Here is a 20,034-nt window from a genome sequence, read left to right on the forward strand (position 1 = left end):
CACTCCCTTTAAGTCTGGTCCCAGCAATAGCAGCTGGCGTCTCAAACACAGACACAATGCCACTTTGTGAGTTTCACAAAGTTAAAAGAGTCAGTTTCACACATTCCCGCCACTTTCTTTTTGCTCAATTGCTCACTTTCAGCGGTCAGCCTCTTTGGGCCTGAAGCCCTCTGCATTGAGTCCATGCTGCACGGTGCATCTGTCTCGCATTTTCTGGGTCATCAAAAGGATGGATTAGTCTCAAAAAAATTTGCAGAATTTGCCCTGAGGTCGAAAGAAGGATGACTGTCTGAGCTGCTGAAAAACAGGATGTCAGATCTTCTTTTCATTCATTCTCAGAAATCAAAAGATAATACAGATCAACTCACACTCACACTCCAATAAAGCTCCTTTCTTTCCTTAAACAAGAATCCAAACGGACGCATTTCCTGCCTCGGCTGGTCCGCCCAGTTTACCAAACAACAACTGCTGCAGTCTTCAGCGAGGGAGTGCTTTCTGTATTCCGATGCATAGGCTGGCGGTGTTTACCGCCCAAGACAAATGACACTTCAGAGTCAGGAACTCTGCACTGGAGAAGACGAGGCGACGCATTGTTGTTTTCTTCTGCCACGTAAACTGCAATAAAAAAGGTGTTCCTGTTGTCTTAAACGAGGCTCAAGCCGCCAATTTAACAACTCAGTCTGTGAAGAAATTGAAGGCCTTAAAAGTCTTTTCCATTAAAGAATTCTTCACGCAACACCGAGTATGTACCTGCAAGAAAGGAAGCAGTGTTGCGCTGACAGTCTCCTGTCACGGAGCCAGCTTGTATGATTATGAAGACTTTCATAAACGAGATAGAAAAATATTTTTATAAAAACAATAATGGATCAAACGACAGTGTGTAATGTGGCGTCGCCCCCCTGCAGATTTTGTGAACCCACTGCGAGTTTCGCCCACTCTTCTCAGAGCTTTATATCTTCTTCTAGCTCATTGTTTGGCTGTCTTGCATGAAACTGTTTTGACTCTGACTTATCTCACAGCGGGCGGTTTTTTTTTTCTTCTTGGTCACAGCAGGCAGCTGTACTAATCTCCACATGTAGGAGAAAAATATCAAATAACGCTGCTTGATTATTTTTTTTTAAAAAATCACCGTTATTTTCTCATTTATTCATTAACTTCACAAATGTCATGCATTTAATAAACCGTAAAAAAACAACAACAAAAAACTGCTTTTAGTGACGTCACTCCTGCAACGTGCTGACGAACAAACAAACTGCAATCGTTGCTGCGGCAACCCCAAAGTAATCTTGCGCGAGGTTACATGATGCCGTCTGCAAAATTTGTAACACAAACTGCAAAGCTGGTCTTGACAGCACATCAGACACCTGATCAAACAAAATCTAACCAAAAGGTGAAGAGTGTACTGCGTTTCACAGCCTGAAAAGTGAATCCATGAATGAACATGATGCAGCTAGTGAAACATTGGCATCTTCTTCTTCTTCAGGCTGTCAGATTACATCTCTGAGCTGGCTGGGGAACACCTCAGTATTCCCTCTGATAAAGCTGGAGGAGGTGGCTGGGGGCGGGAGGTCTGAACTTAAATAAAATACTAAATACTAAAGGGTACTAGCATTGAATTCCAGGTACTAGCATCAGTTCAAGCATTAACCCAACCATACCCAGTGCAGGTCCGGATTGTATCCCAGTATCCCAAAAAGTGATGATGCAGTGAATTATGGTTCAATCCCAACAGTAACATCTCCTCAACAAATGAGAAACCAGTGTGTGTTTGGTGTAAACAGATAAAGGGGATAACGTTACATCTATCTGCCTCGCTCCTACTCAGATGACTGCATGGGCATTAAGAGTCATGTAAAATCATAGCTAAAGTCCTGATTTTATCACCCAACAAAAGCATTTTATAAAAAATAAAATAAATTCTCAGTTATATTAATGCGTTAAATGGAAGTTTGAAGCTACATGGTGGCAGCTACACTGATGCTTCGCGGTTGATGGCACTTTAGAGGTCTACACCAGCAATGCAGCATTATCGTCATACCAACTTTCTGAGGAAGAGGAGCTGAAACTAAGCTTTTAGATTAAACAATAAAGCTTTCAAACCAGCACTAGCAGCACTCTCCAAAATACCCTGAAGAATGTGTAAATGATAAGTACACGAGATATTAAAAAGCCCTCCTTTTATTTACAAAGGAGGGCTCTAAAGCGTTTGAATTTTTAAATACAATTGTACACCTCTGTTTTTAAACCTATGACTCATGTACTGACAGTGAAGCTTTTCCTTTACTAAGACTTTATCATGTGGGATTTGTGGTTTGATTTAAGGGGAAATGCAAAGATTTCTGTCGAACAACAATGCAGACTCTCTGCAGACCACCCGAGTTTAATGACGTTCCACTGAAGGCCCACTCTGAGCCAGGAAAACCCTCAATAGCCTTTAAAAAGGCAAAATGGAGATTAAAATTCAAACCTTCTCTCATCAAAGAACTAGGAGGATTCTCAGGGAGAGCAGTTCACCTTGAGCAAGTCATCCAGTCTGCACCAAAATGTAATGGGTTACTCCTTCACCCAAACACCACCTCCTCACCAATTTTCATGAAATTTTGTCAAGCAAATTTTGAGTAATTTTACTCAAAGACAAAGAAGGTAAATGAATCTATTGGATGCCAGCGCTCAGTACTTGACAGCTTCCACGACATAAACCCACCCCCCATGTTTAATGTACCGCTCTCATCCCCTCCCCCAAGTCTTCAGCTAGTTGTGATTCTCATGTTCACACAGAATCACTGGGAAGATGACCTAGATCTGAAGTTTAGCGGTTACGTGAGGTCTGTCTCTACCTGGTTTCCCCTCCGAGGATGATTTTTACCAGTCTGCAAGATTAAAGAGCCCAGCAAAGTGGAAAGATCTCCAGACACCAAAAAACTACATCCGAATATGAAGTAATGAAGCGCAACTGAAAATACAACACAGCATGAAGCTTGTTGTGTGGCTGATTATAAATAGAGTGGTCAGGTATCCCATTTCATGTGGGACTGAGTGGCATTTTTATCCTGTGTCCTCTTGTTTAAAGTGAACATTTCTCATGCATAACTAAAATAACTGCTGTAAATGGGAAAAGGTGTTCTGAGTCTTTGCACGGGACCATAAAGACTCAATGCCATATCTTTAACATTATATTATTTGGACAGATCAAACTACCCCTAAGACAGGCTTAAAATGTGTTTCTATACAATCTTCTATACAATCTTCACACCAGCTGAGATATTACATTAACTGAGATATGACTCTAAAGAATTTGTTTAAGCAGTTTCCTCTGAACTAACCACTAAAGACTGGCTCAGGTTCACACTTTAAGGCTTCAACAGATGATGCATGGCAGTAAAATAAAATGTCAGACTGATTATTTATGTTTGTTTTCTTTTAATGATTTGATTATTTAAGTTCTGTGTCATGAAAGTGTCTAAATCACCATGGCAACTCGTGCTGAACACCCAACCTGGTTAGGAGCAGGTTGCATTGCAAGTCTTGGCTGAACGCGTCACGCTTTTTACTGATTCTTTTATTTATAACATGACTTAAGTGTAATACGGATAATCTGCTGGGCAAATATGTTTTATATGTGCAAGCTGCTAAGTTGTACCTGAGTAAACCCGCTGGATAAAATGCAAAATCCGTAACATTATCACAGGATTGTGTTTGTGTTAATTTTGTGATGTAGAAAATGTATGAACAGTCTTTATAGTCGGTTCTAATCTGCTGCGAGGTCCCTTTTACACTTCTGAACTGCAGCTACAAGAACACATAGACACACAGTGAAAATACCTGTGTAATCATTCAAATTAATTTCACTTTGATCTGCCAGGAAACAAAAGCTATTTCCATGACTCCTCTATTAGGCTATGAGACAGTAACATTCAATGCTTAAATGTGTCCAGTCCCAAGTTTCAGAGCTCTAATGTGCAGCTGTCATCTTAGAAATAAAACAGCAGCACTGATAAAAATCAGCATTAACATAGAAAACTTGATTTCTTTGTTTATTTTATCACTCTGGGTGCTAAATCACCAGATTAATGACCTTCTGCAGCATTAATAGCTTGTCTCATTTTCTATGTTGTTGCTTTTCACTGTTACATTTTTCATGTTCTTTACAGATTTTTAAATCACCATCATAATCTGATAACATCTCTCGCGGGGATCATTTTCTGAGGAAGAAGAGTCATGTGATGCATGACACACCCCTTTTTATGTGAGCGTACACAGACCCTGAAGCAGAAAGTCCAGCTAGAGCCAGCTAAAGCAAAGAAAGCCTGGCTTTGTTGAACTATGTTGGCAGCATACCCCTCAGGTTCCACGTAAACACCACCTTCGCCCCACATTTAGTCTGAAGAGTGATTCAGATACCATTCCTCACTGATAAGGGTTAATGAAACAGCAAGCAGTGATTACGGCATGTGTAGGCTACAGTTTATGTTTTGACATTTTATCAGCTTTCCAGTGGGTCGCTGTGTTGTTGTCACATCGTGTGAGCGATTTCTGATGTTCCCACAAGCTGTGCGCTCCGAACATCTTTGCAGTCGTTTCTCCTTTATGTCATACAGTCGGACACACGTGGGTCTTGTTCAGCCTACCAACATCGGTGCTCTAATTCCTGCTGAATATGTCAGAAACTGTTAAGTATCCTGCAGTAATGCATTACACAGCTGGTATTCAAACACGTATCACAACAAAACAAAAGCAGGAACAAAAGAGGAATGAATGGCTCTCACAGATGTCAACCTGACTGGTAGACTGGTAGCTGCTCATTTTTTTTTTCAACCAATTTAAGCTCCGCATTATTATTGTTATTAACTAATCCCATACATCAGTGAAGCAGCAACGTTCAGAGCTTAAAAACCAAGCCAACCCCAAAAATACCCCGAACAGCAGTTCCTCTAATGTCCACTTGAGGCTGCTCCCAAAGTGACCCTACTCTCATAGAGCCCTCCCAAAGTCAAACTGTCTAACAGCGCATCAGAAATAAGACCTGTTGCACGAGTCTAGTTTCATTATACCAACTTGCTCAAAACTCCAGGTTTTAATTATATCTACGACACAGAGCCAGGGTCGTTTCTAATGATGTGACTCTCATGCTTCTGTCTCAGTAATACTGTGTTTTATGCTGCTACAATGCAGAGGGTTGCAAACAAAATGCAAAATAATTGCATTTCTTAATTATTTAGCTCCATCGATTTAAGCACACTTGCAGTGTTTGAGGATGACTAATCCACAATGGTTACGTTTCAGTGAACACGCTGTTGTTGTTACTCTACCCGTGGCTGTGAAAAAGCACTGCAATTCTATAGCTGCTGAATCCCAACTGAGAGCCTTTTCTGTTTGAGCAACCCCAAGGCAAAACTCATCCGAATGGGGCCCAAGAAAAAGACGTCTGGTTACAACTGGTGTAGATCTGTCTGCAAGTGTCTGATTCATTAGATCCTAATGCATCAGCCTGATCTCACAGAAAAACACACAAAAACCCCAAACAACTGGGCTATGGATGCACACTCTCCATGGCAACCACTGGCTTTAACCCAACCAATGCTCTTTTTCTAAACTAAACTGATTAGTGTTTAATCCCTAAAATAAACCAAGCTGCCTTCCGCCACCAAGTCTCCAAACCTTGCTTTCCTTACACCTGGTCCCTGCACCTAACCCTAATCTACCTACCTTTCATCACATGAGCCAGCTCTTTCCCGTTAAAGCCCCACTTTCACCCCCATCTCTCTCGCTGCCTTCTAACACGGCTTCCCCATTTCCGCTTCCTTTGTCTTCAGCCAACAGTAACACAGCTTCCACCGGCACCCTGTTGGACAGCAGCACCAGCGGTTGTTAACCCAGGCCTCAATCCGGTACAGAAATCTAATTTTTGACAATCTGCATGTTTGTAACCCTATCCATTTATCCGGGCTTGGGACCAGCTCTAGGAGTAGTATTTAGTCTGTTAAACCTAAGAGATAGGTGTGTTTAGGCATTAAGCTCCAGTTTCTTTTATATTCTAAACTAAAATGAGCAGCTTGGTCATCTCTAAACCTAGATGGTTTGATATCCTAAACGTTACTAGTGTGTAAGGCCTAAACTGAACAGCTTTAATAGCCATGTGAATCATCGAATGGTTGGCTTGGGTCAGAGCAATGAAAATTTTGTCTTCAGAGGGTAACTGTGTTTTGTCCATGGTGAATTTACATTACAATGCACCAAATAAGCATCCGCCCCAGGCAGTGGACTTCAAAGGAGTGTAACAGCAGTTTTAGCTGTTCCGTAACAACTACAGAGTTTATTTTTATTTAAGTCTTTAACCCTAACAGAGTAGTTTTCAGTGAGAATTAAAAGCATGTTTTATTTGATAATTCATTTTTCCATATATTAATAGTGTTAAACTCTGACATGTGGGACTCAAATGGTGGTCTCTGATGTGAGCTGTAAATGATTCACTAAACCAACCAAACCACCCAGCCTCCGAGTGTGGACTTTTTTTTACCTTTAGGGGAAAATGTTAATGTCATGTAGATGGACACAAATCATTGCATACCAGACTGATCAGATGTCTTAAAAAATAATGTTGGAAAATGCATGTTCAGAAACACAGGTCAATACATTACAGGTCACGAGTATTTCAGGAATTGGTGCGAAACTGTGTTGAATATGCGGATTTCTTGAAAGCTTGGGTAAGATAAGACGCGCTAGCTAGGTGTACATGAGGTTTACCATAACTAAGTGATGGAAAGATGAGTATGAGCGTGCGTCTGTGTGTGAGTGTCAGAGAGAGAGAGAGAGAGAGAGAGATGTGGTGTCGCTTGACACCACAAAAATCACCATGCAACCCCCCTGGAAATGCGCCTCTCTCTAAAGTGCAGAGTGGTTACTCCCTTTAGAAAATGTCCAATTTATATTTACCACGGTTCCACGCAAATTTACAAAAACCTACAAACACGACTTCGGGCGTTTTCTAAAGATTGGCTACCACTCCTCAATTCGGCTTGAATGCAATACACCAAGATGCAGTTTACTGCAGTAACACAACTCTTTAATGAAGTACTGCCGCTTAACTTACAATTGTGTCTCTTGAGCGAAAAGATTAAGCATATCCAGTTTTAAAAGTGGGAATTTTACTCGGATGTGTAACGTTATGTACATTAAAATATCGCCGAACTTAATAGCATGTAATTACTTTAGTTTTTCTCTTAAAGTCATCTTCCACTTCGAGTTTAACCCCACATGCAAATGAAAAAAATCTGCAATGCGAGATTTCTCAAAGGGAATTCGGAGCGAGGACTCAAGCCACATGACGGCGCGTATGTGGGGGGGCTTCAAGACCACGATACGAAGCTTTCTGTCCAGTGAGAAGGTTTACAGACTGAAATAAACCACTTGTACGAACCAAACACAGAGATATCCCAGAGTTTTACATTCGCTTCAGTAATTAATCATTCACCGCAAATATTAATATCGCGGAGTTTAATGAGAACGAATTGGAAATCCGACCGCTCGCCACGCAGACAATCGATGAGCCGTGCACTGAAAGCTGGGCTGTTTCACACACCGCACACCAAATATGAGGACCACAAACAGCAGAATATTCAGCAATGACCACAAACAAACCCCCAAAAACTGTGCTAAAAAATAGGAGGTACTGCTAACGAAGCGCCAACACAGAGCAAATTACTCTCGGCACTTTGGTTCTTGGGGGGAGCACGGAGGATCCCTACCTTCTCATTGAGGCGAATGATTTGGTCCATTTTGTCGTCGTTTTGTAAAAGCTCCCTCAGCTCACTCGCGCTTAAAGCCCTGTAGCCGTCAGGACAAGTGCTGGCCTCCTTCAAGTTGGACATTTTATTCCTTGAAATTGCGGCTGAACACGGCTGGGAAACATAAAGTCCGCACAGCGGTTACATCTCTGCTCACATTGGAATGCGCTACAGCGACCGTCCCGCACACAGCGTCTACCAGACAGCCGTCACGCTTCCTGTCAATTCCTTCAAAATAAAACACCTCCACCGCACTGACATCAGGGGCGTTTACAAGGGGTGGCACAAGGGACCTCCAAAGAAAATTAGATTAATTTTGGTAGACCAGCTTAATCATTAATCAGATTAAACATGAACTAATTTAACAACACATAAGTAGTAGGGGTGCAACGATACACAAAATTCACAGTTCGGTTCAATACTTTGGTGTCACGGTTTGATATTTTTTCTATACAAAAAAAATGTTCATGCCTTTTTAATTTGTCATTTATTAAAATTATAAATATATATTTTAACTCAAAAGTACAGTTTTTAAATTTAATGTTGCTGAAACAACAAAATAATAAAAAATAAATAAATCTATCTGATTGAGAAATCACTCATCTTTGGAAAAGAGAAATGGCTCTTTCCAAAATAAAAGCTATACCCTTCTTCTGGGCTATATTCTCAGCAGCACATTAAACATATCAAGTCCCCATAATGAGAATCATGTGCTAACGGCTGTCTCGGGTAAAGTTTGTAGCATGCGTGCTTGTTGTTTTTGTCTGCTTCCACTTGTCTTTGCATAAATGTGCAGTCATATTCGTTGTTCCCACTAGTGCTGTCAGCGGTAATCTTGTTGAAGTGACGTTAACGCCACAACACGGCAAATCTCAGTTAACGAGCTACCGCGGATCGCCCCGTGCGTGGGGCTGGACAGCGTCAACACGTTAACAAGCTAACTGCGCTAACACACTAGTTCCCACCAATTGAGCATTGCGTGGCACATCCGACATACTGTTTTACTTTTGTCCATGGCGCGCTTACCAACAGGGTCATGCTTCACATGAAAACCAAGATAGTTCCAAATGCCAAATCTGAATGAGGATGGGGGAGGTTTAATTTCGGGTAGGTTGAGGCAGTTGCCATGTTGCAATGAGCTTAGCTTCTGTCTTGCGCTGCGCTCAGTGGATCTGCACTCGACGGTGCAGCCTAGGTGGAGTAGTCGAACGCAGATCCACTGAGCGCTCAACACAGACAGCGTCGTCAGAAGAAAAGTTGATAAAATAAATTTTAAAAAAATTGTATTGTTCGATACATATGCGTACCGAACCAAAAGCATTGTATGAGCGGTTCAATATCGATACGAGTATTGTTGCACCCCTAATAAGTAGGTCCTATAGGAAGTCTCCACTATAAGGCACATCAAAAGGAGACCAGAGTTCATATGCTGTAGCACGAGTGTTCTGTAAGAAAAGGAGGAAGTGTGGCAGAATTTTGGCATTAGATGGCATAAAAGATGGACGTAGCATCACACACTTGTTATAACGTCTCGTTATGGAGCCTGAAGCTGAGAGTTTTTACCACTGTTGAGCCCACCCTCGATAATCCTCCTTTCTGACTTGTAGAATGAACCAAAGGAACATAATGAACTTTGTGCTCTACTGAATATGACTCATTTTCGCAACCAGATGAGTCGCCTCATGCTGGCCATTAAAAAGAATGCATGTTTAATTCACTTCCGTGCTGGCTTTTGCTTTTTTGAGAGCTGGAGGCTATGTCCATCTTTTACTCCATCCATGTTTCAGCCCTATTATCAGCTCAGGTGTGGTTGCTCGGGTAAAATCCTTAATAGTATTTCAGCTCATTTTTGTTCGAGTGGTCTGAAAGAGAACTAGACTCCTGCACCTCTTGTGAGCTTTTAGGCTTTAGAGGATTTATCCATGACAGGAGACTCTGTGGAGCAGAATCCAGCAGCATAAACAATATTAGAGGAAAAAGCTCAGATAAGACGGATTTATAGCAGTGGTGTTTCACCTGGGAGAGTGGGATGGATGTGGTTTGAATAGATTTCTGCCTGTTGCACCTTAAACTAGAGTTTGTTTACCAGAGTGTGCAGTCTCCCAAAGCCAAACAGCACACCTGGCATGCACAGATACCGTAAAAAGCACACATTCAGAATACAATACAATCAATACAAAAACAATCAATTAACCCTTGAAATAATTGAAAGTAGAATCGTAATGAAATAATGAGGGCATTAAAGCTACACTTTGGCACACAGCCTGAATATCAGGCAGCTGAAGGCCACCTTATCACTTTGTTCCAAAAGACACAAGCACTGCACGTAGAAACATGGCCTCCTCCTCATTCATTTTAATGAACCCTCTGCATTGGAGCAGCAGAGCGCTGCAGACGCAAAGGGCTCTGTTAGAAAATAAAATGAAAAGCAGAGTGTTGCTGCAAAGAAAGCTGGCTCAAGTTTTGCAACATGAGAACATCCAGAAACACTTTATCTAGTCCACTCAGCACTTTGCCAAAAAACATTTGCACATTTAGAAGCATAAACCATTTCATTGGTTATTGATTAAACGTTTTAATAATTTTCACTTGGTTGTGTTTCCCAGGAGCTGGTATACAGACTATATTAATATATACTTTTTAAATGTAAAACAACCTTTAACCTCAATTTGATATGATTTTCTTCCAAAATTGTGTCTTATTTATCTGTGTGAAACTTGCGTGTTTAGCTCTGATTTAACTTCCGTTTCAGACCTTTCAACATAAAAGCTACTCGTTTATGGACGACAATGACAAACTTCATATAAAATACAAACACGTCTCTGACCAGATCATTAAACTTGGGTTTCATATATTTAATCAGATCTATTTATGATTTATAAATCTATGTCAAAGCTTTTAGTAAAGGATTTATATCACACTACAAATTAGATGTGAGCAGATGAATTTTTAACGTCACAGCTATACATCTGCTTTGAAAGGACAAGTGAAAAATAAATAATATCAACTCAAAACAGTGTGATAAAGATATAAAATGTATCTGTAGATTAGAAATTAAAATTATTTACAAACACTACACATTAATAAACACTAATACCTATATGGGAGCTTATAGCATGCAAAAGCAGTGTTAGTCGAGGTGTTTTAAATAATTGTAGTTGTAAGAGTCTAAAACAAAATATGATTTTACAGGAAAGACTTGCATCTTGCATTTGGCCTTTATACAGAAGCTTTTTTTCTGCATTTGTTTTACTCCCTTCATAAACTGTTTGTGCCACCACATCCTTTAAGATCCTGTAAACATCTGAGACAACAAGTGAGCAGTGACTGATGTCTGAGATATCAGCGTCTGTGTGTTGTTTGCGGTTTCATTGCAGATAAACTTGTTTCGTGGTTTCAGCTGCATAAAAACTTGAAGGTTAAACAAGGTTAAAATTACTTACTCTTTAAAAAAAACTATGAAGCCCAAAAAGTAAGTCTGCGTTGTTTGGTAATTACTGTAATCACTGTCTTATAGACATTTTAATTTGTCACTTTAATAACTGTGTGTAAACCATTTAGTAGTGTGTTATAGATCATATGTGAGTCACTTTTAAAGCGAGGCTTTAAATCATCAGGAAGAGCTGACAGTTTGATCTAAAAATGCTTTTCAACCTTTAAGGGACCAAACCCTTTACTTACTAAAATCACAAACCAGGGTCGTTTGAGGTTAAAGTAAGTATTTCACCCAGGAAGTACAAAGCCCTACGATAGTACTGTATGTTAAAATAAACAGCCTATCAGAGGGCTATGTGCTTCCTGAAAGGCTAGAAAAATGCTATGCTCACCACTGCCCCTAGAGGCTGAAGAAAAATGGCGCATGTGATTAGTGCAGCACAGGCATGGTGAGTGAGGCTATCAAGAAGCTCTTTGTACCTCTGCAAGCTCGTGAAAAATAAAGGTCTTTCAATACTTTTACAAACCTATCCTTAGTGCCTGGATTGTGATGTTTTAAGTTACTTGTTTTACAGTACTCTGCAAAGTCTGGAGCCATCTCTCATTTCCCTAATTTCTTCATATTTTGCTAGGAGAGTTCAGTGATTCATTGAAACATCTGCAAACATACATAGAATAAATTTCTTAATCCAAAAATAGAGTTTTTACAATTCTAACGTGCTTTAAAGTCAATATTTGATATGTCCACCTTTATTCTGCAGCACAGTCTGAACTCTCATAGTCACGTAGTGTTCAGGAATAGTTCTCCAGGCTTCTTGAAAGACATTAAAAGCTCTTCTTTGTATATTGGCTGCCTTTGTTCTGTTCTCTGTCAAAATGATCCCACACTGCTTCAATAATGTTGAGGTCTGGGCTCCGGGGATGCCAGTCAATGCTGAAAAATAGAGTCGATGCCACTCTGAAGCTTTCCAGATCCACAGTAGATCAAAATCGGATGGTACTTTTCCGTATTCATATTTCCATCAATACTGACGAGCTGTCCAACGGCACTGTCTGAAATCCAGCCCTAAACCTTGACAGAGCCTCTTCCTTGTTTTCCAGATGTTTTCCAGTAGTTTAGGTCTGTTAGCCATGACAAAACAGGAGAAATTACAACAAAATTGAAGAGTCACAGCTGAACCCAGCACTCCTGACAGCTACGGTAGCTGGCTGCCACTCTTTGCATGGTGAGTTTCACTTTCTTTCTTTTGGATAAAGTTTTGTGGTCCCAAAGTAGAGAACAACAAACTTTAAATAGAGTTTTGTTCCAGCAGCGATCAGTCAAATAAAGAAATCATAGTTGTGCGGCATAATGCTATGTGGCCTCTCTGTTATTTTATTTAATGATGTGTTTTCAGTCTATTGTATTATGTTTATCTTATTGAAAATGTGCATGTGTGGATGGATGACCCTCTGCTGCAGACCAAATCTACCTGGCTGGCTCATCATCGTCAAGCTCTCCTGCATGGATGCACTGATTATGATCCTTCTGAGAGAAACAATAACTGCTTTCTGTCTGTGGCTGCCTTGTCTTCGACACATTTTCTTAAAACCACAAAAAAAAAAGCGCATGAGCTTTGTCCACTGAAACCAAAGTTTATGCGTAAAACCGCTGTTTGGCAACAAATGGCGCAACAGTCAGCAAAAGTGGTGACGCTAAGCTTGCTGCAGCCAACTGTAATGTCAGAAAGCAAAGTGAAACCAAACTCATTTCCTGACTCATCAATATCAAAGTGCTGTCAGAGTGGTCAAACTGAGGGCTTTTCTGTGTGTGTGTGTGTGTGTGGGGGGGGGGGGTTACATCAAAATTGCATAAAATGCAAAGAATAAGACAGTGAATAAGAACTCAGCGTAAAGAAAACTGCATTTAAACCTGTTGTTTGAGGTACTGTGTCAAAATAAAAGCACTCATGACTGCTGCTGGCATTTTACGACTTGTGATATTTAATCAAAATAAAAATGCTCACTGATCAGGGTTCATGTAGCATGTTGCAGAGGTATCTGGGTGACATTAAACCACTTAACATGAGTACATGATTCATAGTGTACTCAAACTATGAATCATGCCCCTCCAATGAGTCACAAGAGGAATCTGAGGGGTCCTAATATGCAAGAAAGAAGAAAATATATGAAAAATACATAGATTCGGTTAATTGTGTAATCATTTATAAAGGTTCTCATATAAATCGTAGTTGTTATTAATCTCTGTCTCTCTTCCACAGCATGTCTTTTATCCTGTCTTCCTTCTCTCACCCCAACTGATCACAGCAGATGGCCCGGCCCCTCCCTGAGCCTGGTTCTGCCGGAGGTTTCTTCCTGTTAAAAGGGAGTTTTTCCTTCCCACTGTCGCCGAAGTGCTTGGTCATAGGGGGTCATATGATTGTTGGGTCTTCTCTGTATGTATTATTGTAGGGTCTACCTTACAATATAAAGCACCTTGAGGCAACTGTTGTTGTGATTTGGCGCTGTATAAATAAAATTGAATTGAATTGAACTGAATAAAAAAAACATAAAGTCTAGTTGATGTTAATAAGTTAATAAGCTAATTACCTTCAGCTGACCAAGTCCTTTATAATTCCAACCAAGTAACTTTGTCATTGGAGTCTCATCATTGAGCTTTAGAAGTGTGTTTATTGTGTGTTTAATTAGCTCACAGCTGTGTTGCAAAGGCCTGTTAGAGGCCTGCTAAATTCTATGTTTCTGCTTTACTTTTCATCTACATAGAAACAGAACATAAAAGGAGAGGGGTTGGAGAAGAGCAAGCAAACTAATTGGACCTCCTATTAAATCCTGAGAATATGTTACAGTTCCTTGAGTCCAGCTAAAGTTCCTTCACCTGCTGACAAACACCTGTGGGTTCTAAAAACACTTCAGGGACAGTTTTTGTGAACTGAACATAATACATCATCGAAAGAACAGACTGGAAAACTGTCTGCATGAGGAAACTCGTCGCAAAAGGTGCTGAATCCTTATTATGAACTTATTTTCTTTAAAGTATAATAAATTGCATTTACATTAATATATATATTGGTATGGTGCAAGAGTCATAAAAACGTATTCAATGGTCAATGGTAACTTTATTGTCCCTGACGGGAAATTGATTTGCAGTATGTCCATACAAACAAACAAACAGACAACCAACACATCACATACACTCACCATTCATTCCTTGCATTGGAAAAATTAAACAAAAGCTAAGGGTCACAATAATTAAAGAATTTAATTCAGTGATGAAACGATACTGTACTATCCAAAAGTGTTGAGCCATCCCTCATTTCTTTATGTTTTGCTATGGAAAGTAGATGCAATGCTTACTTTAAATATGCAAATGCATATAAATGTTGAGGTCTGGGCTTTTGGGGAGGCCAATCCAGAACTGGTAGTGTTTCATTGTAGGTTTTTCTTTCCAGGTATGTTTTTACTGCTTTGACAGTGTGTTTGGAACTGCTGCCATGCAGTAATATAAAGTCTTTTGCGATTCGATGGTGGGTCAAAGTTTGATGCTCATTTTTGACAAGATCGCCATCAGCAGTGGTTGAACGGAATGACAGAGCCTCCACCGTGCTTTACAGAAGGCTGTAGACATTCACTGTTGTAGCTCTCTCCTCCTCTGTACTTACTGATGATGTTTATATTGAAATATTTCAAATTTGGGTTCAAGACTTCTGCATAGAACTGTGTGTTTTATTTTGCCTGACTCACTGCACCATCTTGTGGAACAAACTGGTATTACTGGAAAGTACAGCTTGGCTTTAGCTCACCTTCAGTGAATGTCTCTCAACACAGTGCAAAGATATTTTGGACGTGCAGCCACAGATGTCATTTGTTCACAGTCTGTTGAGAGCTTTAGTTAAATTTGCAAAGTTTCAAACTGCTTTAAGCTCAGACCGTGGACGGAAAGATGAACTACGCCTTCGGTGAGATGACTTGACTCTCACTGTGTCCCCTGTTCCTGTGCTTTGTACAGAAAATAGCCAAATTGTGTAATAGTGGCTTGTTTTACTCATAATAACACCCCAAATCACACAAACACTGAAGTAATCATGGCACACATCACTGATTTTAACTTAAGTGCTAAAAATCTGAGCTTGAACAAAAGTTGTGTGCAAATTATTCATTTAAATAAACAGGAAAGCAAAATGGGGCAAAAAGCTACAAAACAAAGTAAACTTCCACCTTGTGCTACATTCCTTTAAAACGATGTAAAGCCATGCTGTTTCCAGGTCCTGACGCCTGGCTTTCACACTTCCCTCCTGCTGATCCTGATTTTCATGTCATTAGCTGAGGTCCGAGTCCTGCAGCCAGTGGATGCTCTCCAGGGCCTCTATAAGCTGACTGAAGCTACACTTCAGGGCCTTCGGCCATTTTTTTTTTATGGTTGTCAGAGTATCAGTATTTAACCTTAGCTTTGCTTGCCTGCTTTTCGTTCAGCTTATGTTTCTGGCTAGCTTGATTTTCATTGTTAACCTGATTGATTTGCCCTTTTTTGCCTTCTGTTACTGTAACCTGGGGAAGTTTATAGGGAATTGAGGTGTAGGCTTGTAATCTTTCTGTTAATCGGTTGTTATGTGAAATGAGGTGAAATGGAGGACCCAATGTGCAGACTCCAGGAGGCATACGTGAACTCAAACTCAGCTTTATTGCTGGATGAGAGGCCGAACAGAAAACTAAACAAACTGAAAATACAGATAAGAAACTGGCAGGCAGCTGGCCAGCCCACACAGCATAGGGTGATGGCAATCCCAACACAGACAAAGGAAAACACAGGGCTTAAATATACAGAGGGAGCAATCAGGGAATGAGAGACAGGAGGGAAACACAGCTGGGATAAATCAGGGCTGACGAGACCAAGGAAGCAAAACCAGAGACATAAGACACAGACCTTCAAAGTAAAACAGGAAACATGACGCCGACTTGACACAGGGAGACATCAGACAGGGGAGACAGCAACTATGGATCACAGACAGAAAACCAGAAGACTAAAAGTCTAACAAAACCCACACAGACAACCTACACTTAGAATAATCCAATAACCCATAAAACAAAGAAAGCTAGAATATAATGAAATAAACATAATCAAAGAACCAAAAACACAGAACACTGGGTCAACAACCCAGGCACCCTAACACAAATCAAATCAAAATGTATTTCTATAGCACATTTTAAAAACAACAGTGTTGACCAAAGTGCTTCACAATCAGCCAAAAAGAGAATGAAAAGATAAAACAAACCATTAACAAACAAAACAGACCAACAAACAACACAGGTAACAAACATAAAAAAACAAGCCGGATGATAGTCAAACCAGTTTTATTCAAAAGTCAAAGTTAAAAAGTGAGTTTTAAGACGTGATTTAAAAGACTGAATAGACTCGGAAGTACAAATATCAACAGGAAGGTTATTCCAGAGTCTGCATTTGCAAAGGCACGATCACCTCTGGACTTCAGCCGAGACCACGACTAGAAGATCTTAGTGCGTTTTTGGGGTTATACAAATAGAGGAGTTCAGTTAGATAGCTAGGTGCCAAGTTTAAAATTTTAAAAGCAAGAAAGAGGATTTTAAAATCAATGTGATATTTGACAGGGAGCCGATGCAAGTTAGCTAAAACTGGAGTGATGTGATCATACATTCTAGTACCAGTTAAAAGGTGTGCAGCAGCGTTTTGCTGCGAATGACAGAGAGAAGAGTGGCTGAGGCCCAAGTAGAGAGAGTTGCAGTAGTCCAGTCTAGTGGTGATAAATGCATGAATAAGTTTTTCAAGGTCATTCCTCTGAATGACTTTGAAAAATGTAAAAATCTTGGCAATAAAGCTTTTCAAACAGACCCAAACAGCCTCCTCGTGTTCCCACATCTAGTTTTATGTTACTTCCTTCAGCCCTATATCTTTTTGGGTTGTAAGGAAATTATATTTACAGTCAATTAGGTGCTAAGGCAAACCTCCCCACAGGGGGCAGTGTGGCTACAGGGGGAGAAGCATACACCAGAATTCCTACAGACTTTCTCCAATCCTCAGCAGGCATTAGTTATCCAAAAGTCTGGGTTAAAGGGAACCAGCATGCACAGTATGACACCATCTGTAAAAGTAACTCTAATTAAACTTACAGTTTCACTTTGACCACTGCGTTGATCATGTGTCTGTTACTTACAAGTTATTTTGTTGATGTCAGTTAAAATGCCACCACTGCTGCTGTTTCCCTGTGCTGTATAACTCTAAGCCAACAATAGCTCAGTATTGTCATCTTTTTTTCATCAAAACTTCTTTGCGGGGTTTTTTTTTTTGGTCTTCAAATGTATTTATTTCATGTTCAAGTGAGTATTTAAAGCAGCAAACCACAGCGTGTGTGTAACAGTGTGGCTTACCATTTTGGTTATTTTAAATAGTTTTTTGATAAAACTGAAGCTTCGTAGCACAAAATAATGATAAAAACTCAGTCATTACAGATCATATCGGATATAACATTGAGTCCATTTTGTACATTTTAGTCATTCTAAGTTTTAGAAAGGAGGATTACTCAGGGCATTGGCTGACAGGTTTGTTAGTCAGTGAGGGTTCAGTTTAAAAGTTAGAGCCACAGCTTGCTCGGTCGTCACATCCAGTTTCAAAACAGCAAGATTATAAAGTCAAAAACACCTGAGATTTCATAATAGGCCTTGACAGACCAGACCCCACGCAGAAGGTGGTTGAGACCACAAAGTTTTTAAAGGAGTGTTTATGAAGCAGTTCTCGAGGCAGGAATGTGTGCAAAGAAGTGACATTTATTAACAAAAATCTTATTAACAAATGACAATGAATTAAAGACAAAAGGCAACCTCAGAGCAATCTACAAGATGAATCAACATAAGCAGAAAGAGCTCTTGACGAGGATGGAGAGCAATCTACCACCTCCTCTCATTGTTTCTCATGTCTCTCCAGCCTCACCTGCACCTCTTGCCACCTGCACAGGTAAAGAAGCTGGTAACTTCCTAATCTGTGATGAGTCACCCAAAATATGTGACATCGGGGGTTAGGTGTGGACATGATGTGGACATCGGGTCAGCTGGAGGCGCAGTCGAAAGATTGTAGCGGTCCCAGATCAGATGTACACACTGGAACTCTTTCCCATGTTGCTTGTCTGTGTTTATTGTGTTATGGTGTGTTGATACCTGTGCATTCCTGTATTATCCTTTTGTGTTGCACATTTCAATGTTTTTTTTCCTCGCTACCTGGCCTGACCTGTCTCCCCAATGTGATGTTTGTATTGTATGTATGGTCGGCAAGGTCTGTCACCTCGGTTGTGGGCAAAAGACCTGCAACTGACAAATAAAGGCTATCTCATCTCATCATCATCTCATATAAATACACATAAGGTTATAACCCTGGTTCCTGCTGACATACAGCTTAAATATGGGTAGGTATTACACAGTCATGTGGGACTCTAAGCAGTCCTGTGAGATACTGAGTAAATCTTTACTGCTTCCACATGAATCAAATGGTAAATGGAGTTATACAGCACGTTTCTACTGTAACTGGGCACTCAAAGTGCTTTTTTTGCTACCTCATTCACCCAATCACACACATGCTTTTTCTGTACCCAAACACCTTGTCTAACATTCACACACTCACATCCCATTGGATGTATCAGGGGAAACTCCAGTTAATAGACAGCCAAGAGAGTGAGCACCTCTACAAAAGCAGACAATTTGGCAGTTTGTTGATCTGGAGCATTTAGATATGTGTTAACATAACGCCATGATATTCCCAGAAGTAAACGTCCCAGGAAATTCAGCCAGGGTCACACGGTGCAATGCTCAATGAAACCGCAAAAACCCAGTGCCAGATCTCGGGCGACAGATAGCATGTTAAATGTTGAAGTTCATGACAGTACAGTACTGTAACAGCATCTTTACAGGTCTACCTAAAAAATCAGTCAGACAACTACAGCTCATTCAGAACTCTGCTGCTCGAGTCCTCACTAAGACCAAATAAGTGGACCACATCAGTCCAGCTCTGAGGTCTTTACACTGGCTGCCTGTCCGTCAGAGGATAGACTTTAAAGTTCTGATGCTGGTCTATAAAGCTCTGAATGGTTTAGGACCAAAATACATCAGTGACCTCCTGACCCAGTATGAACCTTCCAGATCCCTCAGGTCATCTGGATCCGGTCTTTTATCAGTTCCCAGAGTCAGAACCAAACATGGAGAAGCTGCATTCAGCTTTTATGCTCCATATATCTGGAACAAACTCCCAGAAAGCCTCAGATCAGCTGAAACACTCAGTTTATTTAAATCCAGGTTGAAGACTCACCTGTTCTCAGCTGCATTTGAATAAAGCACCAAATCCGCACTGTTTTACTTTTAAGCTTAAATTTCAAAACGTACATTTTAACTACTGATTTTATCTACTGTTCCTTTTTTTCTCATGTTAAATCATGCTTTTTATTTGTTTTTGTTTTTTAATGTCTCTGTAAAGCACTTTGAACCGCCTTGCTGTTGAATTGTGCTATATAAATAAACTTGCCTTGCCTTGCCTACAGTTTGAAAAAGACTGAACAAGTATGGTTTGTTCAAAAAGTTGCCAGAAGAAAGTCTCTTCTGTCTAAAATAAACATGGTGGCATGGATTACGGTTACAAAGTTTCAAGAACAATGTCTTTGCAAATGTAAGGACATTGTGCAAAAGTACATCTGGCAAAAACCAACACACTATAGTAACTGTGAAGCACGGTGGTGGAGGGATGATGATTTGGGCTTGTTTCACAGTCACAGGACACCTTTCAGTCTCCCATGAACTCCTCTGT

At 40.3% G+C, this 20,034-nt stretch overlaps 1 protein-coding gene across 2 annotated transcripts in view; it reads right to left on the bottom strand.

Moving 5' to 3' along the window:
* vps37d (VPS37D subunit of ESCRT-I) overlaps positions 1-8,011 on the bottom strand; it is a 44,952-nt gene extending 36,941 nt beyond the window's left edge. Inside the window, exon 1 of one of the 2 annotated variants that reach the window (XM_026181806.1) lies at positions 7,746-8,011. In XM_026181806.1, coding sequence (XP_026037591.1) covers positions 7,746-7,868 — 123 coding nt within the window. In that variant the 5' untranslated portion in view covers positions 7,869-8,011. Of the gene's footprint in view, positions 1-136; positions 1,252-7,745 lie in introns of those variants that run through there. The other variant, XM_026181807.1, reaches the window with a different exon arrangement.
* Positions 8,012-20,034: the final 12,023 nt, after the last annotated feature.

The sequence above is a fragment of the Astatotilapia calliptera genome, chromosome 10 (genome assembly GCF_900246225.1).
Source record: "Astatotilapia calliptera chromosome 10, fAstCal1.2, whole genome shotgun sequence".
Taxonomy (NCBI): Eukaryota; Metazoa; Chordata; class Actinopteri; order Cichliformes; family Cichlidae; genus Astatotilapia; species Astatotilapia calliptera.